Source organism: Mus caroli, chromosome 9 (assembly GCF_900094665.2).
Source record: "Mus caroli chromosome 9, CAROLI_EIJ_v1.1, whole genome shotgun sequence".
Taxonomy (NCBI): domain Eukaryota; kingdom Metazoa; phylum Chordata; class Mammalia; order Rodentia; family Muridae; genus Mus; species Mus caroli.
The window spans coordinates 73,064,106-73,082,355 of NC_034578.1; the positions used below are offsets into that span (position 1 = coordinate 73,064,106).

At 35.9% G+C, this 18,250-nt stretch overlaps 1 protein-coding gene across 1 annotated transcript in view; it reads left to right on the plus strand.

Moving 5' to 3' along the window:
* The window catches only part of Hmgcll1 (3-hydroxymethyl-3-methylglutaryl-CoA lyase like 1), a 121,279-nt gene that overhangs the window by 46,371 nt on the left and 56,658 nt on the right, over positions 1-18,250 (plus strand). Inside the window, exons 4-5 of the mRNA XM_021172660.2 lie at positions 11,782-11,877; positions 13,839-13,987. Coding sequence (XP_021028319.1) covers positions 11,782-11,877; positions 13,839-13,987 — 245 coding nt within the window. The remainder of the gene's footprint in view (positions 1-11,781; positions 11,878-13,838; positions 13,988-18,250) is intronic.

Here is an 18,250-nt window from a genome sequence, read left to right on the forward strand (position 1 = left end):
AAAAAAAAAAAAAAAAAAAAAAAAAAAAAAAAAAAGAAAATGAAAGGAAGACTCCCTATAAGAAGGAACTGGATCATGCCTCCTGGCCTTGCTTAAATAAATACACATGATGGGAATACAAAATGACGTAATTTATTCTGCATGTGGTCCCAAGTTGAATCTGGGATTAGCCTACTGAAAATTAATGAGCCCATTTTAAACCTAAAGTAATATTAAATAAGTTGACTGAATTGCTTCGCATAGCTCCCGAGGATATCTGTGATGAGGGGAGATGGTTTTAGAATTGTGCCCTTATCCACCGGTGTGCCATGCCTTTGAGTAAGTGATTTAACCTCTCTGAACCTTAGAAAGCCTAGCACACATTCCTGCAGTACAGGATGTGGATAACCACAAAGGGTCAGTCACATCAATGGTCCCTGTGTGTACATGATCGTGAGGCCTACCTCCTGACTAGTGTTCAATAATGTTTTCCATCAGGAGCGTTATTAGTGTGTGCTGGTTTTAAACCTCATCTGGTTACATGTATCTAAAGAAAAAAGTGATTTAAATAAATCACATAGCCACAAAAGAGCAGTGTTCCTGAATCAAAGACAAATATTACAAACTTCACCTCTCAAAGTCACAGTAGCCTTGCTTTACCATACAGTACACATGGGGTGTTTTCCCTAAGGCAGCCTTATGGATACACACACACACACACACACACACACACACACACACAGATATTTTGTAGTTTGGGCTTCTTTGCATGGATAGTTTAGATTTAACTGCACTTACATTTTAAAAATGTCTCTAAGTTCTTTCATTCTCCTTCTAGAAGAACATCACATAGTACAGACCTTTAAAATACTATCTGAGGTTAGCATTCCATAATTTTGCTATAGCAGCTGCGTATGTGTTGCCTGAAGTGATTTCTGATTCTAAGGACAATGTATGAGGTCTGATGGCGTCCTGAGTCCTGTGCTTCCCTGGAGCTGACTGTGCATCAGACCCGGGTCATGGGAATAGTCCTCCAGCTAATGTTTAGATTGCTGCTTCTTCACTCATTTCTTTTTTTAGCATTTTAAAGCTTTTTTTTTCCCTCCCACTGTTTTGTTTGGCAGGAGCTGTCTAACTCACATAGCTTAAAGAAAAGGTCCGCAGTAGCAGGGTGCCATATAAAACAGGATCCTACACCTATAATTTAAATGATCACAGATGATAAAATGCCCGCCATTAAGAAATACTTGTTCTTTATAAGTTATCTGGAAAAAGATTTCCTTAGAGTGACATGTAATATAAGAATATTTGAAGTTAGTCCAGGTAGCCCCTCGCTTAGATGGAACACACAATAGCGTGAGAAAGAAAACACATTAAAAACAGATTTCCTGCACATTTGGAATGTGTCTGTTAATCGTAAGCTATTTAAATTATTGTGACTATCATAATCTCTAAAGTGAACTAAATTTTTGTGTTAGATATTAACATTTTTGTTTTTATTCACATGAATGCTACTTTGTTTGAAAATAAAATAAATTAAGCATATAATACACTATGTGTGTGTGTGTGTGTGTATATGTATGTATGTATGTATCAAATGAAATGGGTCAGTTTTACATATTATTTGTCCCTGATGAAGCGTTTACCTATTGCAACACATGGATAAGAAGTCTTCCCAAAGGGATAGAAGTGAGTTTTCTTTACAAGAGTAGGAAAAATGTACATAAAAGATGGTAGCATTCTTTTTTGTACAAGTCACTCTAACACTGAAAAGTAGGATCAAGGCACACATCAACCAGGAGCCCCTGTCACCTGGCCCAGCGCTCATTCTACTGTGGAGGACAAGTCATTCTTTATTGAAGTGGAAGTACATATACTAGATTGACAAACCAGGCTTAATTTTTGAAATGTAAGAGAGCACATCTTTTGTATCTAGTCTGCCTTAGCCATTATGTTCTTTATAAGGAGTGCAGATAATAAGATGGTAGGTAGAAAATAATTTTGTGGAGGAAAAAGAGAGAGAGAGAGAGAGAGAGAGAGAGAGAGAGAGAGAGAGAGAAGGAGAAGGAGAGAAAGTGAGAGGGGGTGGGGCACTTCCAAATTGTTGGCTTAAGAGACATCATTATGTGTCCAGACAACAGAAAGTATCTCAGGATGAGTCCAATCAAAGTATGTCCACTCTGCTTATGGTCTACCTTACATAGCCTGTGTCATTTCACAAAAGGGATCCTGGCCAAATTAACTAAGGCCATATTTCTTATTTTCTGGTGTTAGGCCAAGAATAACCATATTGAAATAGTCTTATTTTTTCTCTTCTAAACTGGCATTACTGCTATAACACATTAATGATCCTCTGTAAAAAGATTAATATGAAGAGATCAAATGGTATATTGTCCTTAGAAGCAGGGTCTAAATGATGATATTGGTTTTGCTTATTAATTTACAGGAGTGTATTTGTTTTCATACATGTTAGATACATCCATGTTCTCAGTATTTGTCCTCTGGGTAGGAGTGAATGATAATTGATATAATGTAAATGATATTACATAGTTATTGAAATTAAATGGAAGAAATTTTGCTATGTGAATTCCAGTGAACTTAGCACCTATTTCCTGGTGTTACAGGTGCAACAGTAGCCCTTCATGAAAACAATAGATGCCTTTTGTTCTCTCATGCTCATGTTTGCTGCATAAGCCACAGCCCCTGTATGTTGTTTTAATGGGTTGAATGTGTTTTCTTTCACCGAATGTGTACACGGTGTCATATATTTTATGTGTGCAAATGTTTCTGCATGCATGTACTCATACACATGTAAATTATCACTTATCCCTGGCAGCTGAATCAGTTGTGTGCATAAGAATTATTCTATAAGTTTAGTGACTCAAAATAACAATATTTGATTTTGCTTGTGTCTTTGAAGCATAAACAATTTAGTTTAGATTTTTTTAGGTGCTCCAGAGACTTATTAGGGACTACTAGTAAGATGGAGTGGATGATGGTTAGAGCAGAACTCAGGGGCACAAGTAGCTTAGGCAGCAGGGACTGGCTGGGCACTACTGTTTCTAACTGTTCTCAAAACTCTCTATGAGTCCTCCACAGTATGGTCCTTATAGACATCTAAGATGATTTTAGTGATCCAGAAGTGATAAGCTTTTTATAGCCAAGCCTTGTAATCTATATAGCATTGATTTGGCAAGCTGGTTAGCTGATATAGTTACAAAGTCCACCAAGTTTTAAAAAAAGAAAGAAAAACACCACTTTTTTTTTTTAAGTGTGACTTTGTGAGAAAGGAACTATCTTTGGTGCCATAACTTTTCAAGTGTCACAGTTTTATTTTTAAAAACTGATCTAGAAATAATTTTAAGTATTTGCTCTATTGTAGCAGTAAGTAAAAAAAATGCAGCTAACAGAGGAACAAAGTCTGCAACCTAAGACCCCTAAACTTTAAGGAACCCTTACTTTAACCCTGGCATGGTAAATACTGGCTCTTCATTCTCACTTCTCTATAGCATGTTTCCTTTATAAAATTGTTTTGTTTAAGACACAACCCAGGTGGCTATGTGAGGAAAGCAGGTGGCTTCAAGCGCTTGCAAAATGACAAGGACAGTCTCTGATTCCACAGTCCATCTATTGTTCATTCCGACCTGTTTTGGTTAAGGCAGACTCTAGGGAGAGACTGTTGAAGGCACATCCTAGGCTTGGCCTTCATCACCATATCTATTGTGCAGGACTCCAGCACTTCCCTACTGGGTCTGAACACACAGTCCAAGGTAGGAAGGAGAGAATGAAGGCTGGGGATCACTCACTGGAGAATCAGTCCAACATCTTTATAAAGGGTCCAATGTAGAACTGGACACACCCAGCATGACCTAGTTTAACACACTATTACCAGAGAATCTCTTATGTTTGAAGGGAAAAGAATGAGAGTAAAGCCTCTTTTCACAACTAAAGCTGCTGCACCCTACCCCCCAAATAAAAAGCAGTAGTTTCGTGTCATTTCATTAGCACAAAATCTGTTTAATACAGGTTGTTACATTAAAATGTTTACCTAAATAGGCAGTTTTTCCTATTGAATGAAAAGATCATATGATGAATACTATGAATACTACTGTGTTATTTAGCATGAATTTCATTTCTATACCATACCACTGTTATTGCTGTATCAATGGGCATTAGCACATCTCTTTCAAGAGTATGATATCAATTACTATATTCCTCTGTTAGAAGTGACAAGGGCTGTGCAATCGTGTGTGTGTGTGTGTGTGCACGTGCGTGCGCACACGCGTGCACATGTGTGCACATGTGTGTATTTTGAAACCACTGGTTAGCTTATATTATTATACAGGGCAAACAACTGCTTGCAGCATATTCAAAAACCTCAAAACTCCCTTGTTTTTCTCTGAAAGATAAGAAAATATGGACAAAATTAAGACAGAATCATCATGGTGCTTTTCTGCTCTTGAGCCTGATTACAATTAATCTTCAATAAAATTGAAAAATGTTAGTAACACTTTATTATATTACACAGCATTAAATAGAAATTTCTTGTCTAAAATGGACTTTTACTACAATCTCAAAGGTAAAGCAAGGCAGACTGCATTCTAGCAATGCCATTATTTAGATTTTAAGTGTTTAAGCAGAAGGTAAAATCCAGTGTGGTTTAGCTAGTTTTCCCCTTTCCTCTAAAATTTATTCCACTGAAAAATTTATGTTCTCTGCTTTTCAATAACATAACTAATTAATTTGATTGGTTACCTTTCCATTAACAAGTTAGATTTGCTTTGCCCTTAAACATATAAAAGCAATCAGGATGAATTGTTATAAATGAAACATTGTATCTCATCCTATATTCAGTTTTTATTGAATTGGTTATCTTCATCAAAATTTTTGTGTTTAGCCGTGAAGAATAGAAATAAACTTTCAAAAACATTTTAGTCACAACTTAAAGACCCTTCTGTATCTAATTGAACCCACTTTCAAACTCTTTGACAGTTTCATACATGTGTTTAAAGAACCTTAATAATTTCACCCTCTGATCCACTCTCCCAGCACTTGCCTCCCAGAGGAATGCTTATGCTTCTCAGTACATGCCTTCCTATTTCCATGCAACTGAAGTTATCTTAACATCTGGCCTTCTCCAATTATCTCTTATGTGTTGACATCTTAGAGGTCTGTATATACTATGTAAAAGACAAAAACCAAGTAGAGGTGCATTTTGTCCCAGAAATATTTGATTTTTGACTTTAAAATTTTTCCTTTTGGATTACTCTATTTTGATGATTGGCCTCCGTTGGAAAGTCTACAGATGAGCCATTTAGGGTTAGTGAGCTGTGGGAGACACAAAATGTGGTCAGGAGATCTGGCAAAAAGGAACTTGGGCACTTCTGGTTTACTGTAGTAGATTCATAATAATTGAAATGATTGTAATAAAATTTTCTTAGAATAACAGAATATTCTATGAGAGCTGTGAATTTAAGGGGTTTTATTGTGAATGCAGATGATATTTTTTGGAGAAAATGATATTAATCTAATAACTGTCCTAGACAAATTCAAATTTGATTGAAAAAGACTATAAGTTATTTGAAATACAAATATGTTGAAGTAAACTGATGCTAATCATACTCCAGCATTAATACCACTTATCTTAGATTGATTCAACTTATATTTTAGCTGCTTATATACATAGAAAGGTATGGTCCAGTAGTCTAATATAAGCACACACACACATGCACACACATACACACACACACACACACACACACACACACACACACCCTCTCCATGTCCTCCAGGCTCCCTGTACTTTGGGAATACCATTATGTCTGTTGTTTAACTTGTAGTTTCTGATGAAGAAGTAGAAAAATCTGAGACCCACTTTTTCCTCCTTTCTGGTATGATTTGGCAAGGTGTTTTAATTTCTCTCTGTGTTGGAAGCTTTCCACTTATTCATTCTCCCACTCAATGCTTTTATTTTTTCTGTATTAAAAACTATATAGAGCTCTTTGTTAGACTCAAAACTGAATAACAGTGTAGGCACAACTGTAATTATAATGTTAAGGTGGATGGAGGTGGGATACAGTTGCTTGGAAAATGAATAACAACACACAAAGAAATTTAAAAATCAGATGAGTATAAATGAGTTACAATCTGGCAGAATCACATAATTAGTATACGATGAATGGGTTGCCTTTGGGTAAGCTGACACCCTTGGAAGTACTGCCTTCATTGCTTACTAAAACAAAAATCTCCAGCATCCACATTATACCCAAGCTTCAAGCTTACAACAACAGCAATGCTTTCTATGGTAATGAGACCTTGCTTTTGTCATTGCTCTTTCTTCTTGGTAATGTCTGACTGGCACTGAGTTATTAACCTAGTAACCCAGACTTACGCTCTCGGCTGTAGCTCTCTCCAGTGCTGTAAGTTTAAAACATGAAGAATACAAAACTCTATTAACAAAACATACTGAAAACAATTTGCTCCACTATTTTAAAAATTGCTCATGCTTCCATGCAAGGGAAATTACAGCAGTGGCAACATTATTATCATGTACAAAAGCATAATACATGAGAGACAACACAATTGCACAGGCACAGAAGGAAAATTACACTGGGAGCTTTGAGACTTTTTGCCCCTACTTTAGAATGATGTTAGGAACATGTTATTTTTAATATCAGAAGATCAGGCAGGTAGTTACAAAGGCATTGACCCTAATAAAAAATAACTAATATATAATTGCTATGTTTATCTTCCTAAACTGGGATGTTATTGGATAAAGACTTTCATTTCTTCCCTCCAGGACGTTAGTGTTACAGTTTTAACCCCACAAATCCATTCCTGTACGTGATGTTTATCTTGCAATATAGAAATGAATATTTGTAGACATCATGAATTATGATTAGCATCTCTCATTTTCACAAGGATAGAGGAGGGGAAGTTGTGGTGGAAGATTTTGAGACACTTGGACATTCCATCCGACAGAGGGCATTATAAAGGTCCATCACATACAGAGGTAGAGTTGAACAAGGAAGGACAGGAAATTATACACCAGACCAAATTAGTTTTAAGGCTTCTGGACTTAAGTTTTGTGAATATGGTGTCAGACAGTTTTAGCTTTGGCAGCCAAGCAGGGTATTGGGTAGGAAAAAAAAAGGATGTTCAATTTTCCAGAGATTTCCTGTGTTTATTATTGTAAGGCTGTGATTTATTAAGAGTGTCTTACTTCTTCAAGCAGACCAAGATTTCCTCTGTGCTACTGAGGCTAAGATAGATGAGGTTTGTGCTAGGCGTCTATGAATGCGACATGGTTATAGGACCCAGGCTATAGTGCTATTCAGAGCTGCCTACAGCACTCTCACCCAGGATTGTCAGGAGCACTCCAGTCTCATTTTTTTTCCCATTACTGAGTTTCCAAATGTTACCTTTAAGAGGAATTGCTGCTCATATTGAGTTTTGAGTTATAGGGTCTGAAATCACATCATTTATGTTTTTGCACTAATCGATGGCAGGTGTTGAAGAAATTGCACGTTCTCTTATCTATTGGTCTTTCACACTGTGCCCCCACACAAAGAAAATAGCACCGGCAGACCTGGCCAGAGGAGACTCTGAACAATAATTTACTAGCACTATTTACTTTTAGTTCAATAAGATTTGAGTATTGTTCTGGATTGATGGTGAGCAAAGTAAAAGTTTCAAAATGCCAGCGGGTAGAAAGAAAGGACAGCTATGTGTTCATACGTATGAGTCTGTTTCCTGGAAAAGAATTAAGATAGTATGTTGAGAGAAAGAAGAAGTATATATATCTAGAGATACTATAGACAAACTAAGTTATAGAAATGTAAACTTTAAAACTATGACAAGCATCTATAAATTATGTATGATAATATTTCTAAAATGGAGGTGAATGTTGGAGACCACTTCATAAAACATTTCTCTTCAGTATTTGACTGTGCATTAATTATTTTTTTGCATGACAATACTTTTTAGTGCCACAATATTTTCTTAGTGCCATAAGTTGCTAGGCAGGTTTTTGGAGAAGAGTCATCAAATCTATCTCCAAGTGGTGCATGCTACAATCCTGAACTGCCCAGACAGATAACGGTACTGGTATCTTGCCACAGTGACATGAATGTTTTGGGGATTATCAGTTATTCCTTGGTTGGATAGGAGGCCTACTCTATGGGGACGAATGCATGCCCTGTACTGTATAGGCCCTGCATGCTACAGTATTGTGATAATTGGTACATTGGGGACATGAATGTTTTGGGGATGAATTATATGTTTACAATTTTAAAAAATTTATATTTGGTTCATTATAACTTTACAGTCACTTGTTCTCTGTACTCTGGTTGTGTTTCTATAATAGTCTCCATCTGATGCAAGGAGACATGTATTTGATAAGGGATGGCACCGACTCTTATCTGTGGGCATAAGGATAAATGTTTAGAATGCAGTTAGGAATGCACTGATTTAGTAAAGTGGTTTTTGGAGGTATTCCTCTGAGACCCATGGCTGCACTAGCCTCCTACGTATGGCTTGGTGTACAGTACCAGGCATGTGCTCACTCTTGTTGAGCTAACCTTGGGTCAAGTCAGAGGGCTGTTCATTACTCCCAAAGTCTGCCTACCACCATTGTACCCTTGGGGATATCATTCCATGTTCATTGTTGCTTTAGTTCATAAGCACCATAGCTGGGTAGGACTATTGTTTGCTTTCCTCCCTTGAAAGCTTCCATGGAGCCTCTGGTACCATGAAAGATAATCATCAGGAAGGATGCTTTCAGGTATGATCCCAATTTGAATCCTGATTTTTTTTGTCCAAAGATTCCGTGTTGTCAGCAATAGGGCCTTACCTTCAACCCCTGGGAAGCAGCCAATGGCAACAGCAATATCCTATAATGCTTTGGGAGTTTCTTGGACAACTTTGACCTAAAACTCTGAAGGGAGATTCTCATAGCTTATTGGAGGTTTTTGCTATATTGTCCTTGGTTCTTGGGAAGAGCAATTGTTAGATCACATAGGAAAATATTTATCTAAACCATATATGTATATGTATAAATGGATTTATGTTTTTATATTCTACTATATATAGTATATGTATTATATATATAGAGAGAGACATGTTCTAATATCTGTATTACATTATATATGATAGATTATACTATAAATATACATGTAATTATATATAATATATACATGTATATATATACACACATGTATGTATATGTATATATATATATGTATATGATATGCCACAATGTCTTTTTTAGGCATCTTTACTATTAATGTATTTCTGAAGACTATGAAATAGTAGGGATTAAGTTTTTCAGTAAAATACATCTTTTATGTTAGTCTTAGTAACTTTTATTTGGGAATTCTTGACCAAGTATTGTGTCTTTATAGCAGAGACCGTTCACAGCTCACTGGATTCTCAGACTTGCCTGAGAATTGCCTCTCATCTCTATGGGCTGACTTTCATACTTCCCTGAGATTCAGTTGTAATTCTGAATTTATTGCAATCTTCTCTATATTTGAACACCCTGTATCTGTGTTTCTATGTTGCCTTCAGGATAAATTAATAGTTTTGACTAATATAAACCCAATTCAAAGACATCTCAGAGTGTATGATCCCCACTTTCTCTAACGTTCTTAGCATGATGTCAAATGACCACTTTCACTAATGTATGAGGTACCACATACCTATGTGGTACCTCTATGGACCATGTCCATTTTCATTGTTATTTTACTCCAATGTAATGAGTTACTTGAGATATAGATGGTAGAGATAACTATATGTTGTCTATATTAAGTCTGGCATTGGGAATTTGACAAGGGCATAATGGGGACATTGTCTTTACTCCATGATGTCTAGGATCATAACCATATGATTGAACTCTTTCGGCTGGAGTCATCTGAAGGCTACTTTACTCACAGATATAAGGAGTGACCCTAGTTATTTGTTTCATCCCTCTTTTCATCTTCGTGTATATTCTACACGAGGAGCTGCCTCCTTATGTGACTGTTGCATAGATGATTTTGGGATTTCCCCTTCTATGTCACCTAATTTCTTCATAGTGTCTTTCCCTAAAGGGGAAATATTAGTTCTTTTATTACAACCTAGTTTCAGAAACCACATAAAAAACTTGCAACTATAAAGTACTGTTCAGAACATTTACAGCTTCCCCAGCTTCAAGGGAATGAATATAATCTATATCTTCATCAATAGGGGAGAGAACTTGGAAAAGTATAAGAGACCAGAAATATCATCATGGCTGATCTTTATAAAAACTATAATACATCACATTCAAGCCCCTAGTAAATAGTCTGTATTCTGTTTAAACTTTTCTGCACCCTTTTACCAACATTTTTTTTCATTCTGAACCCTTATATGGTTATTTGAATAAGAGTGGCCCCATAGGTTCATATATTTGAATGCTTAGTGGGTGGTTCTATTTGAAAGGATTGGGAGGTGTGGCCTTGTTAGAAGAAGTGTGTCATTAGGGATAGGCTTTGAGGTTTGTGTGTGTGTGCATAAACAAAAAAGTTATATTTTGTTGATTTGCTTTTATTAATTAAAACCAATATGTAATCATGATAAAAAATAAGACGAGTAGAGGACTAATAATTTCTTCCTTCTACTGACATTTGAGGGCAATAGTTTGGGTTTGGTGTCTGTTGACACAGCTTTTTTCATGCTCATCTGGTATACTTGCCATTCCTTATGAATTCCTTATCTTTATACACATTTTATATAATACTATAAATATATTTTAGTTGCATATGCTTCTTTTAGTTGTTTTTTTGTTTTGTTTTCGAGACAGAGTTTCTCTGTATAACCCTGGCTGTCCTGGAACTCACTCTGTAGACCAGGCTGGCCTCGAACTCAGAAATCTGCCTGCCTCTGCCTGCCAAGTGCTGGGATTAAAGGCATGTGCCACCACTGCCCAGCTTCTTTTAGTTCTTAATATAGACAGTCTATTATGCATATTACAGATGTGTATTTCAAAATCTGATAGAACACATAGCCCACAGGGAAAACAATAAAGAGGGTTGTTTACAGCAAGCATCACAATAGCACCCACAATTTTAAATATGTAATCTTCATTATAATATATATTAATTTTATATATGATATTAGTATTAGATTATTGTATTAAATTAATTTTTGACTTTGTAGATTTGCAATTTTAATCCAACTTTAATATATACTTTTGATAGTGTGGTTTAATTTTGTTCCAAGCACTGTTTATTTAGTTCTTCATATGTAAGAACAGATAGCAATCATCTGATGATACTACATAAAACATTCTAACTATTACTAACTGGAACATGTATGTTAACCCAAAAACATTGTCTATTGGTCCCAGACTTTTTAAATGATTTTAATGGTGTCATACAATTTATATGTTCTTAAACACTGTAAAATTTTGTGGACTGAAAAGTTAGGCATAAAGTTTTGTGTGACACTAAATAAACTGTGTTTTGCCTTTAAAATTTTCCATACTATCATGAGTGCCTGATGCTTAGATTACCAAATGACTGCAAGAAAATGGTGGGAATCCTGTTTCTCTGTACTCCCCTACGTAGTCAGATCCTACTCTGTGGACTAGTAAGGTCATGCCTTGCTGTAGTCCATTTGTGACAGTAAGCACTACATTTCTTTATCTACATATGAACACTTCTTATGTCAGACATCAATTTATAGCATATGTTTTATGTGGAACAATAACTTACACAGAAGGCCAATCATGTATTTGATGTCTTGCCCATTTCTGTGCTTACATCTGACTGTTATCTGTTTAAGATGGCTGACCATACTGAAGTGATGCGAGGCATTCGTCAGTATCCAGGAGTTCGCTATCCTGTCCTTATACCTAATCTTCAGGGTTTTCAGCATGCTGTAAGTATGTATTTTCTCTGTGATTGCCTTTATTGTTTTAAAGATCTTTAAACATTAAAATTCTGTGATATGTAATCCACCAGTCTTCATATGTAATTATTCTGCTTATAAACTAACATGGACACACAGAGATCAAGACCCCCATGGCACCATTAGGACCTGATGGGCTTCCCATGTAGCTCTTTCAATGCAACTATTTAAGTACTAAAGAAGAAAAGTATCTCTCTATTTGGGATGGAAGTTTAAAAGTGTATTTGATGCTTCCCAATTACAGGTTATATCTTAAATATTTACTGATGAGCATTATAATCATCAATATTCCTGAAATAACTGCTTTGTCAACATTTTAGGGCCAGTTTTTTGTTTCTGTGGAATCTTCTCTTAGACAAAAACTAATCTAGTCATTGCCTCTGCGTCTGCTTGTAATGACTTTTCTTTATCTGTCTCCTGTTTTAATTCTTGTGATTCTATGTGGTTTGGGGATTTATGTGAGTTTTAAAGACTATGCACACAAGGATCACATTACTTTCACATAAAAATGTAAAGTATGTCTTATCTTTACATATGTTTGTTGCAAAGGCATTACAGTATATATTCTTTATGTCAATATGTATTTTAGGTTCTGTATTTGGTACTCTGCTGCATGAAGCTGACATTGTCAGAGTCTTTTCAGTACATTATTTGTTCGTGTATGTGCTGTTAGAGACATTTATCTTTCATTTGATTTGATGTAATTTTATGGCATTATAAGATAGAATAATATTGCTGCAATCAAGTCTTACCAAAGAAGTGAAGGACCTCATCTTGGAGAAAATATTTGGACTATGTCCTAACAGTAGTTTAACAGTAGAATAAATGTTTGCTTGGGAGTTCCGTGGGTTTGTAAGCAAAGCACGGTTCACTAACCGAGTGACTGTCTGAGACTGAATGGCCAACAAGTTTTTGAGCTGCATTCATAAAAGAAGTCCAATATTAGTTGCAGGGGTTTTCAGATGGCAAAAAAGGCAGGCAAAGTCCTAATATTAATGGCAAAGAATAAGTATTTAGTGAAGTAGCAATTTTATTTTAGAGAATCCATATTCATATTTGAATAGAGGAACAGAAAAGTGTATTCTAAATGTTGAAAGAAAGATAAATTATGTTTTCCTTCTTAAGGTATTAACAGGCAATCAAGGAGGAGAACACATAAGACCTAGCCAGACAGCGAGTGAGACATTAACAGGAAGTCTTATGGATGTGTTATTGAAATCGAGAGGGCTTGACAATTGCAAACGTATTATTACTACAGATGCTGTGGATGCTATAAACGCAGCAAAAGGAAAAAGGGGACAGGTAGAGTTGATCCAGTTATTATTTTAGAATTAAAGACTAGCCAGTGGACTTGCACCTTAGTCACATATGCACATGGCTTTAGTTGTCAGGATACAAAGCTATAGCAGCTAATTAGGAACTACAATTCCTTTTGGAGGCAAAAGCTAGTTGGAATTACAACTTAGATTTGGAGGCAAAAATCTAAGTGATGAATTGGGAATGCATTCTCTGTTAGATTATAGGAAGAAAAGAGAACCAGAAATAGTTTGTTTTTTTCTCTTTCAATAATATTTAGGTTTCAAAATAATGTTTTCTATAAAAATGCAGGCTTTAGTGGGGCACACATGCTTCCCCCCATAATTAGGGTTAAAGTGTTTTGAGGATAACATGATGAAAGAGAGACAGAAGTAACTGGATCATCATGACTGTGTTTTATGTGTCTCATAATCGTTGTGGATTTTCTTGTTACCATAAAATACTTCTCTATTTCAAAACACTGTGAGTAGCAAAGTGAGAAGAACCTGGCTTTAAAATTTAAGGCTATGTGTAAACCTAGGCATGCGTCAGAGTCTTCCGTCTTCTCATCTTCTGCTATTACTCAGAAGACTCGTAAAACTCATTAGCTTTGGGCTATATACTGTATCTTTCAGGTTGCTGCTGGAGCCACGGAGATAGCAGTTTTTGGTGCTGCTTCAGAATCTTTTAGCAAGAAGAATATTAACTGCTCCATTGAAGAAAGTATGGGAAGGTTTGAGGAGGTCATCAGCTCTGCAAGACACATGGACATCCCAGTGCGAGGGTACTCATGAAACCCAATTATTGTATCTTTTTTTTTTTTGAGTTTACTTATAAGCCACCTTGGTAGTTTTCTTAAACATATATATCATGTACATGTTATGATCTATATCATAGCTTTTGGACCATATTTGTTTATATTAATCATCAGTGTAATTATATCTCATTAATAGTTATTACCATGTTTCTAGCCCATGGAATATGGAACCTGAGTGCTACTAGGGATCTAGCATGTGAATCTGACATTAACACTCAGCTATCCAGAAGAAGTTATCTGCTGCCTAAGACTCACATGTGTCCATAAACTGGAGCTGCTTATGTAAATGCAGGTGTAGCTGAGATACCAATCTTATCCTCACTCTTTGGCATTTCATAAAGAAACTGCATTCCTTTGGATCTGTATCATTAGCTTTCTATAGGAGATCCCATTAAGGGAAACAGAGGAGGAAATAATGTCAGATCAAAAACTCCGATTTCTCTTTCAGGAGTTTACATGGTTGCCTAAATCAAAATATCATGTACTGTCATTTCTGAGTTCACTGTCCTGGGACTCTTGCAATAGAGCTATGTGCAAACCATTAGAAAATAGAGTAGCAGAGAGCAGAGGCAGGAAGATATGGAGGCCGTTATGGTGATGGAATTGAAGGATGGAAGAAATTCTGTATTTGTTTTTTTGCTTGTTTCCTAGATCAGCAGTTGCAGCATAGATTCAGAATCCTTCCTTTATACTGAAAAACGTACAATAAATTCATTATTATTGAAGTAAGACAGTAGCTTGTTTTCTAATAATTAAAGTATTCAGATGCAATGAACATAAAAGTCATGCTGGGAATGGCTTTAGCTCTATCTTATAATTCTCTTAGTTGATGTGAGCAAAGCCCATAGAGGCAGAATGATTCAACAGTTAATAAGAGAGAATTGGCTTAGTAATTCCCAGAGCTACTAATTTAAAAATAATAATAATAATATAAAAGATGCTTGGCTTTGGGACAGGACTTACAATGATTGGAATTAACCCCAGGTCATTTAAAGAACTATCAGACTTTGACTATACTATACTATGAGTTTTCATTTGAATTTTATCTTCCCAAATTTCTACCATAGAGTTTTTTTTTTTAAATAATGTTTGGGGTTTATTTGATGTTTTTCACATGAAGAAGTTGGAAAAAAAATAAAGAGAAGATAATATGAATCCATCATCATAAAAAATAGTATGTTTATTTTAAGGCCAAATTATGTGATCAAAATGTAAAGGAGAGATGGTCTATAAATTTTCAAATTAAAATTCAAAGTAGTTTCATCTTTGTTACCTCTAAAAAAGGGAATGTGAACACCTTAGTCTATTTCAAAAAGTAAAGAATATTTAGACCAGTGGTTCTCAACCTGTGGGTTGTGATCCTTTTGGGGGTCAATGTCATTTTCACAGGAGTTGCATATAAGATATCTTGAGTATCAGATATTTCATCATGATACATAACAGTAGCAAAGTTATAGTTATGAAATAACAATGAAAATAATTGTATGGTTGGAGTCAACACAACATGAAGAACTGTATTAAAGGGTCACAGTATCAGGAAGGTTGAGAAGCACTGATTTAGAGAAAATTAACTCTCACCGGATACTTTAAGGAAACTCACTATGAAATCAAATCACTGTATTACCATGGGTATTTTATTATAGGGTTGCAATGTAGACAAATACAGGCTACACAACATTCTCCTCCTCCTCCTCTTCTTCCTCGTCCTCCTCCCCCTCCTCCCTTCCTCTTCTTCCTCCTCCTCTTCCTACTCTTCCTTGTCCTCTTCTTCCTTGGTTTCAATTTGAAGTCCTCTGGATTTTTCAGAGGACTATCATTTCTGGAAATATAAATTTTAACATGTGTGTTCCTCAATCGAGTACTTGAATCTATTTTCTTCCCTAGCTTTTCCTTAAATTTAAATATGATTTTATTTTTATGTTTTGTTTTTGTATTTTATTCATGCTTTGAGAATTACACACACACACACACACACACACACACATTTTTTGTGTGTGTGACAGGATTTATGTCATATCTCTCACCCCTTTTCTTTCCAAATCCCCTTACTTCCTCACCTCTGTATGCCTCTCCCGACTCCATGTCCTCGTTCTATAGTGCACTGTGTTGTGTGCTTATAAAATAAGAATTTCAGAGGTTCTGCTTCTCAAACATGAAACATGAAATATCTGTATATGGCCACCATGATGTGGTCTGCCATTTTACCTCTATGCCTGACCTAAGGTTTGGAGTATAGTTCTCCCTTTTTACTAGAAGCCTAAGTTAATTTTCTATTTTTTAAAGACTATGAAATACAAGAATATATATCTGTGAACAGCATCTGTTGCATTTCTTCTCAACATTCCAGAAAAAGTAAAAATGAAATAAAGATTAGGCAAATTATTAACTAAGTTAATACAAAAAAACCATAGATTTTATTTAGGTACAGAAAACAAAGACAAGTATGAGACATAATGTTTTATTTCAGCAATAATTTGTTTATATGAAGTGACTAATATTTACTGCCAGTTAGAAGGAGGTGAGACCAGCCATGATAAGTGTGGTCTTTATTTACCTTTTTACCTATCCCCCAAGCCATTCTAAACCAAGTCTCTTTTGTTTCCTAAATAAACTGTATCGCAGATAATTGTGATCCATTTCTTTAGTAAAGACACTCCCTGTAAAGACGTTCTTCCACTATACGACTGTTTTTCAACTGGTTCCTCAGTTCTGTTGAGCTTGCAGCCTTCAGAACAGCAAACTTTCCAACTTCCAAAAAGGAAGGACTGTCTCCCCTAACTTTCACTTGAAGGAATGACTTATAGCCCAACACATTTCTTCAAACCATTCAGCCTTCAACCTGAATTAGCCAAACCATCTATTTAAATCATGCTGCAGAGTTTGTGTCCTGTCCTTGCTGCCTGAGGTCAGATGCCACAGGAATTACGGTCCTGACCTTGAAGGTAAGGGCAGCCTTATTTCTAAGGGCAATGATTCTATGTATTCAGAGCTCTGCTGTCAGATGTACAGTGAGTTGCAGGCAGTTCTGCTCCCAACTGACTACCAGATGGTTTCCACCAGACCATCTCCGTTGGGGGAACTCTCTTGTGGACATACTCCTATCTTCCTATTAGCAGAAGCTGCTTATAACGTCACTTATTAATTTCCACTGTTAAACACAAGCCTAGATTTTGGGCTGCAAGAAAACGCCAAATAATAGGCATCAAAATGAGGTACATAAAACTTAAGCACAGACATCTGCTAAGCTGCTTTTCACATGTATAGTGTTTACTTAGAGGTTTGTACCTTCCTGTAAGTGTATGTAACCTAACATCAGTGCAAAACAGGTGGCTGAGGGTGGATGGCAGTCACTTTATCTATTACACCATTTGTTTTTCTTGGTTTTTGGATGCAAGGTCTTGAGATATATATCTATATATATATATAAAATCTGTCTCTCCTAAGTTGCCCAGGCTAACCTTCCTGTAAGTGTATGTAACCTAACATCAGTGCAAAACAGGTGGCTGAGGGTGGATGGCAGTCACTTTATCTATTATCTATTACACCATTTGTTTTTCTTGGTTTTTGGATGCAAGGTCTTGATATATATATATATATATATATATATATATATATATATATATATATATATATATATATCTGTCTCTCCTAAGTTGCCCAGGCTAACCTCAAGCTGTGGAATTCCTCCAAGCTCAGTGCCCCTCCCCCATCCCTCCTGTGATTACAGGAATGTGTTACCACATTTTGGTTTTTGTGTAGAATTTTTATTTTCTTTGTTCCCCTTTAATTGAATATAGATTTTTTTCATATAATATGTCCTGATTATGGTTTCCCCTTTCTCCAGTCATCCCAGTCCCTTCCCATCTTCCCTTTGTTTGGATTCATTTGCACCTATGTTCTGTTGCTCATTAAAAAACAGACAGACTTCTGAGTTATAATAATAAAATAAAATAAAATAAAATGACAAAGCAGAAACTTGCACATTGAAATGGGAAACAAACAGAAGAAAAAGCACCAAAGGCACACACACTCACACATACAACCAGATATAGACAAAGAGACCCACTTGTTTGCACACTCAGGAATCTCATAAAAACAATTAAACTGAAAGCCATAATGTATACCCCAAAGGCTCTGTGCTGGCCCTGTGCATGTTGCCTTGATCTCTGTGAGTTCATATCATGTTGAATTAGAGGGACCTTGGTTTTCTTTTTTTTTTTTTTTTTTGGT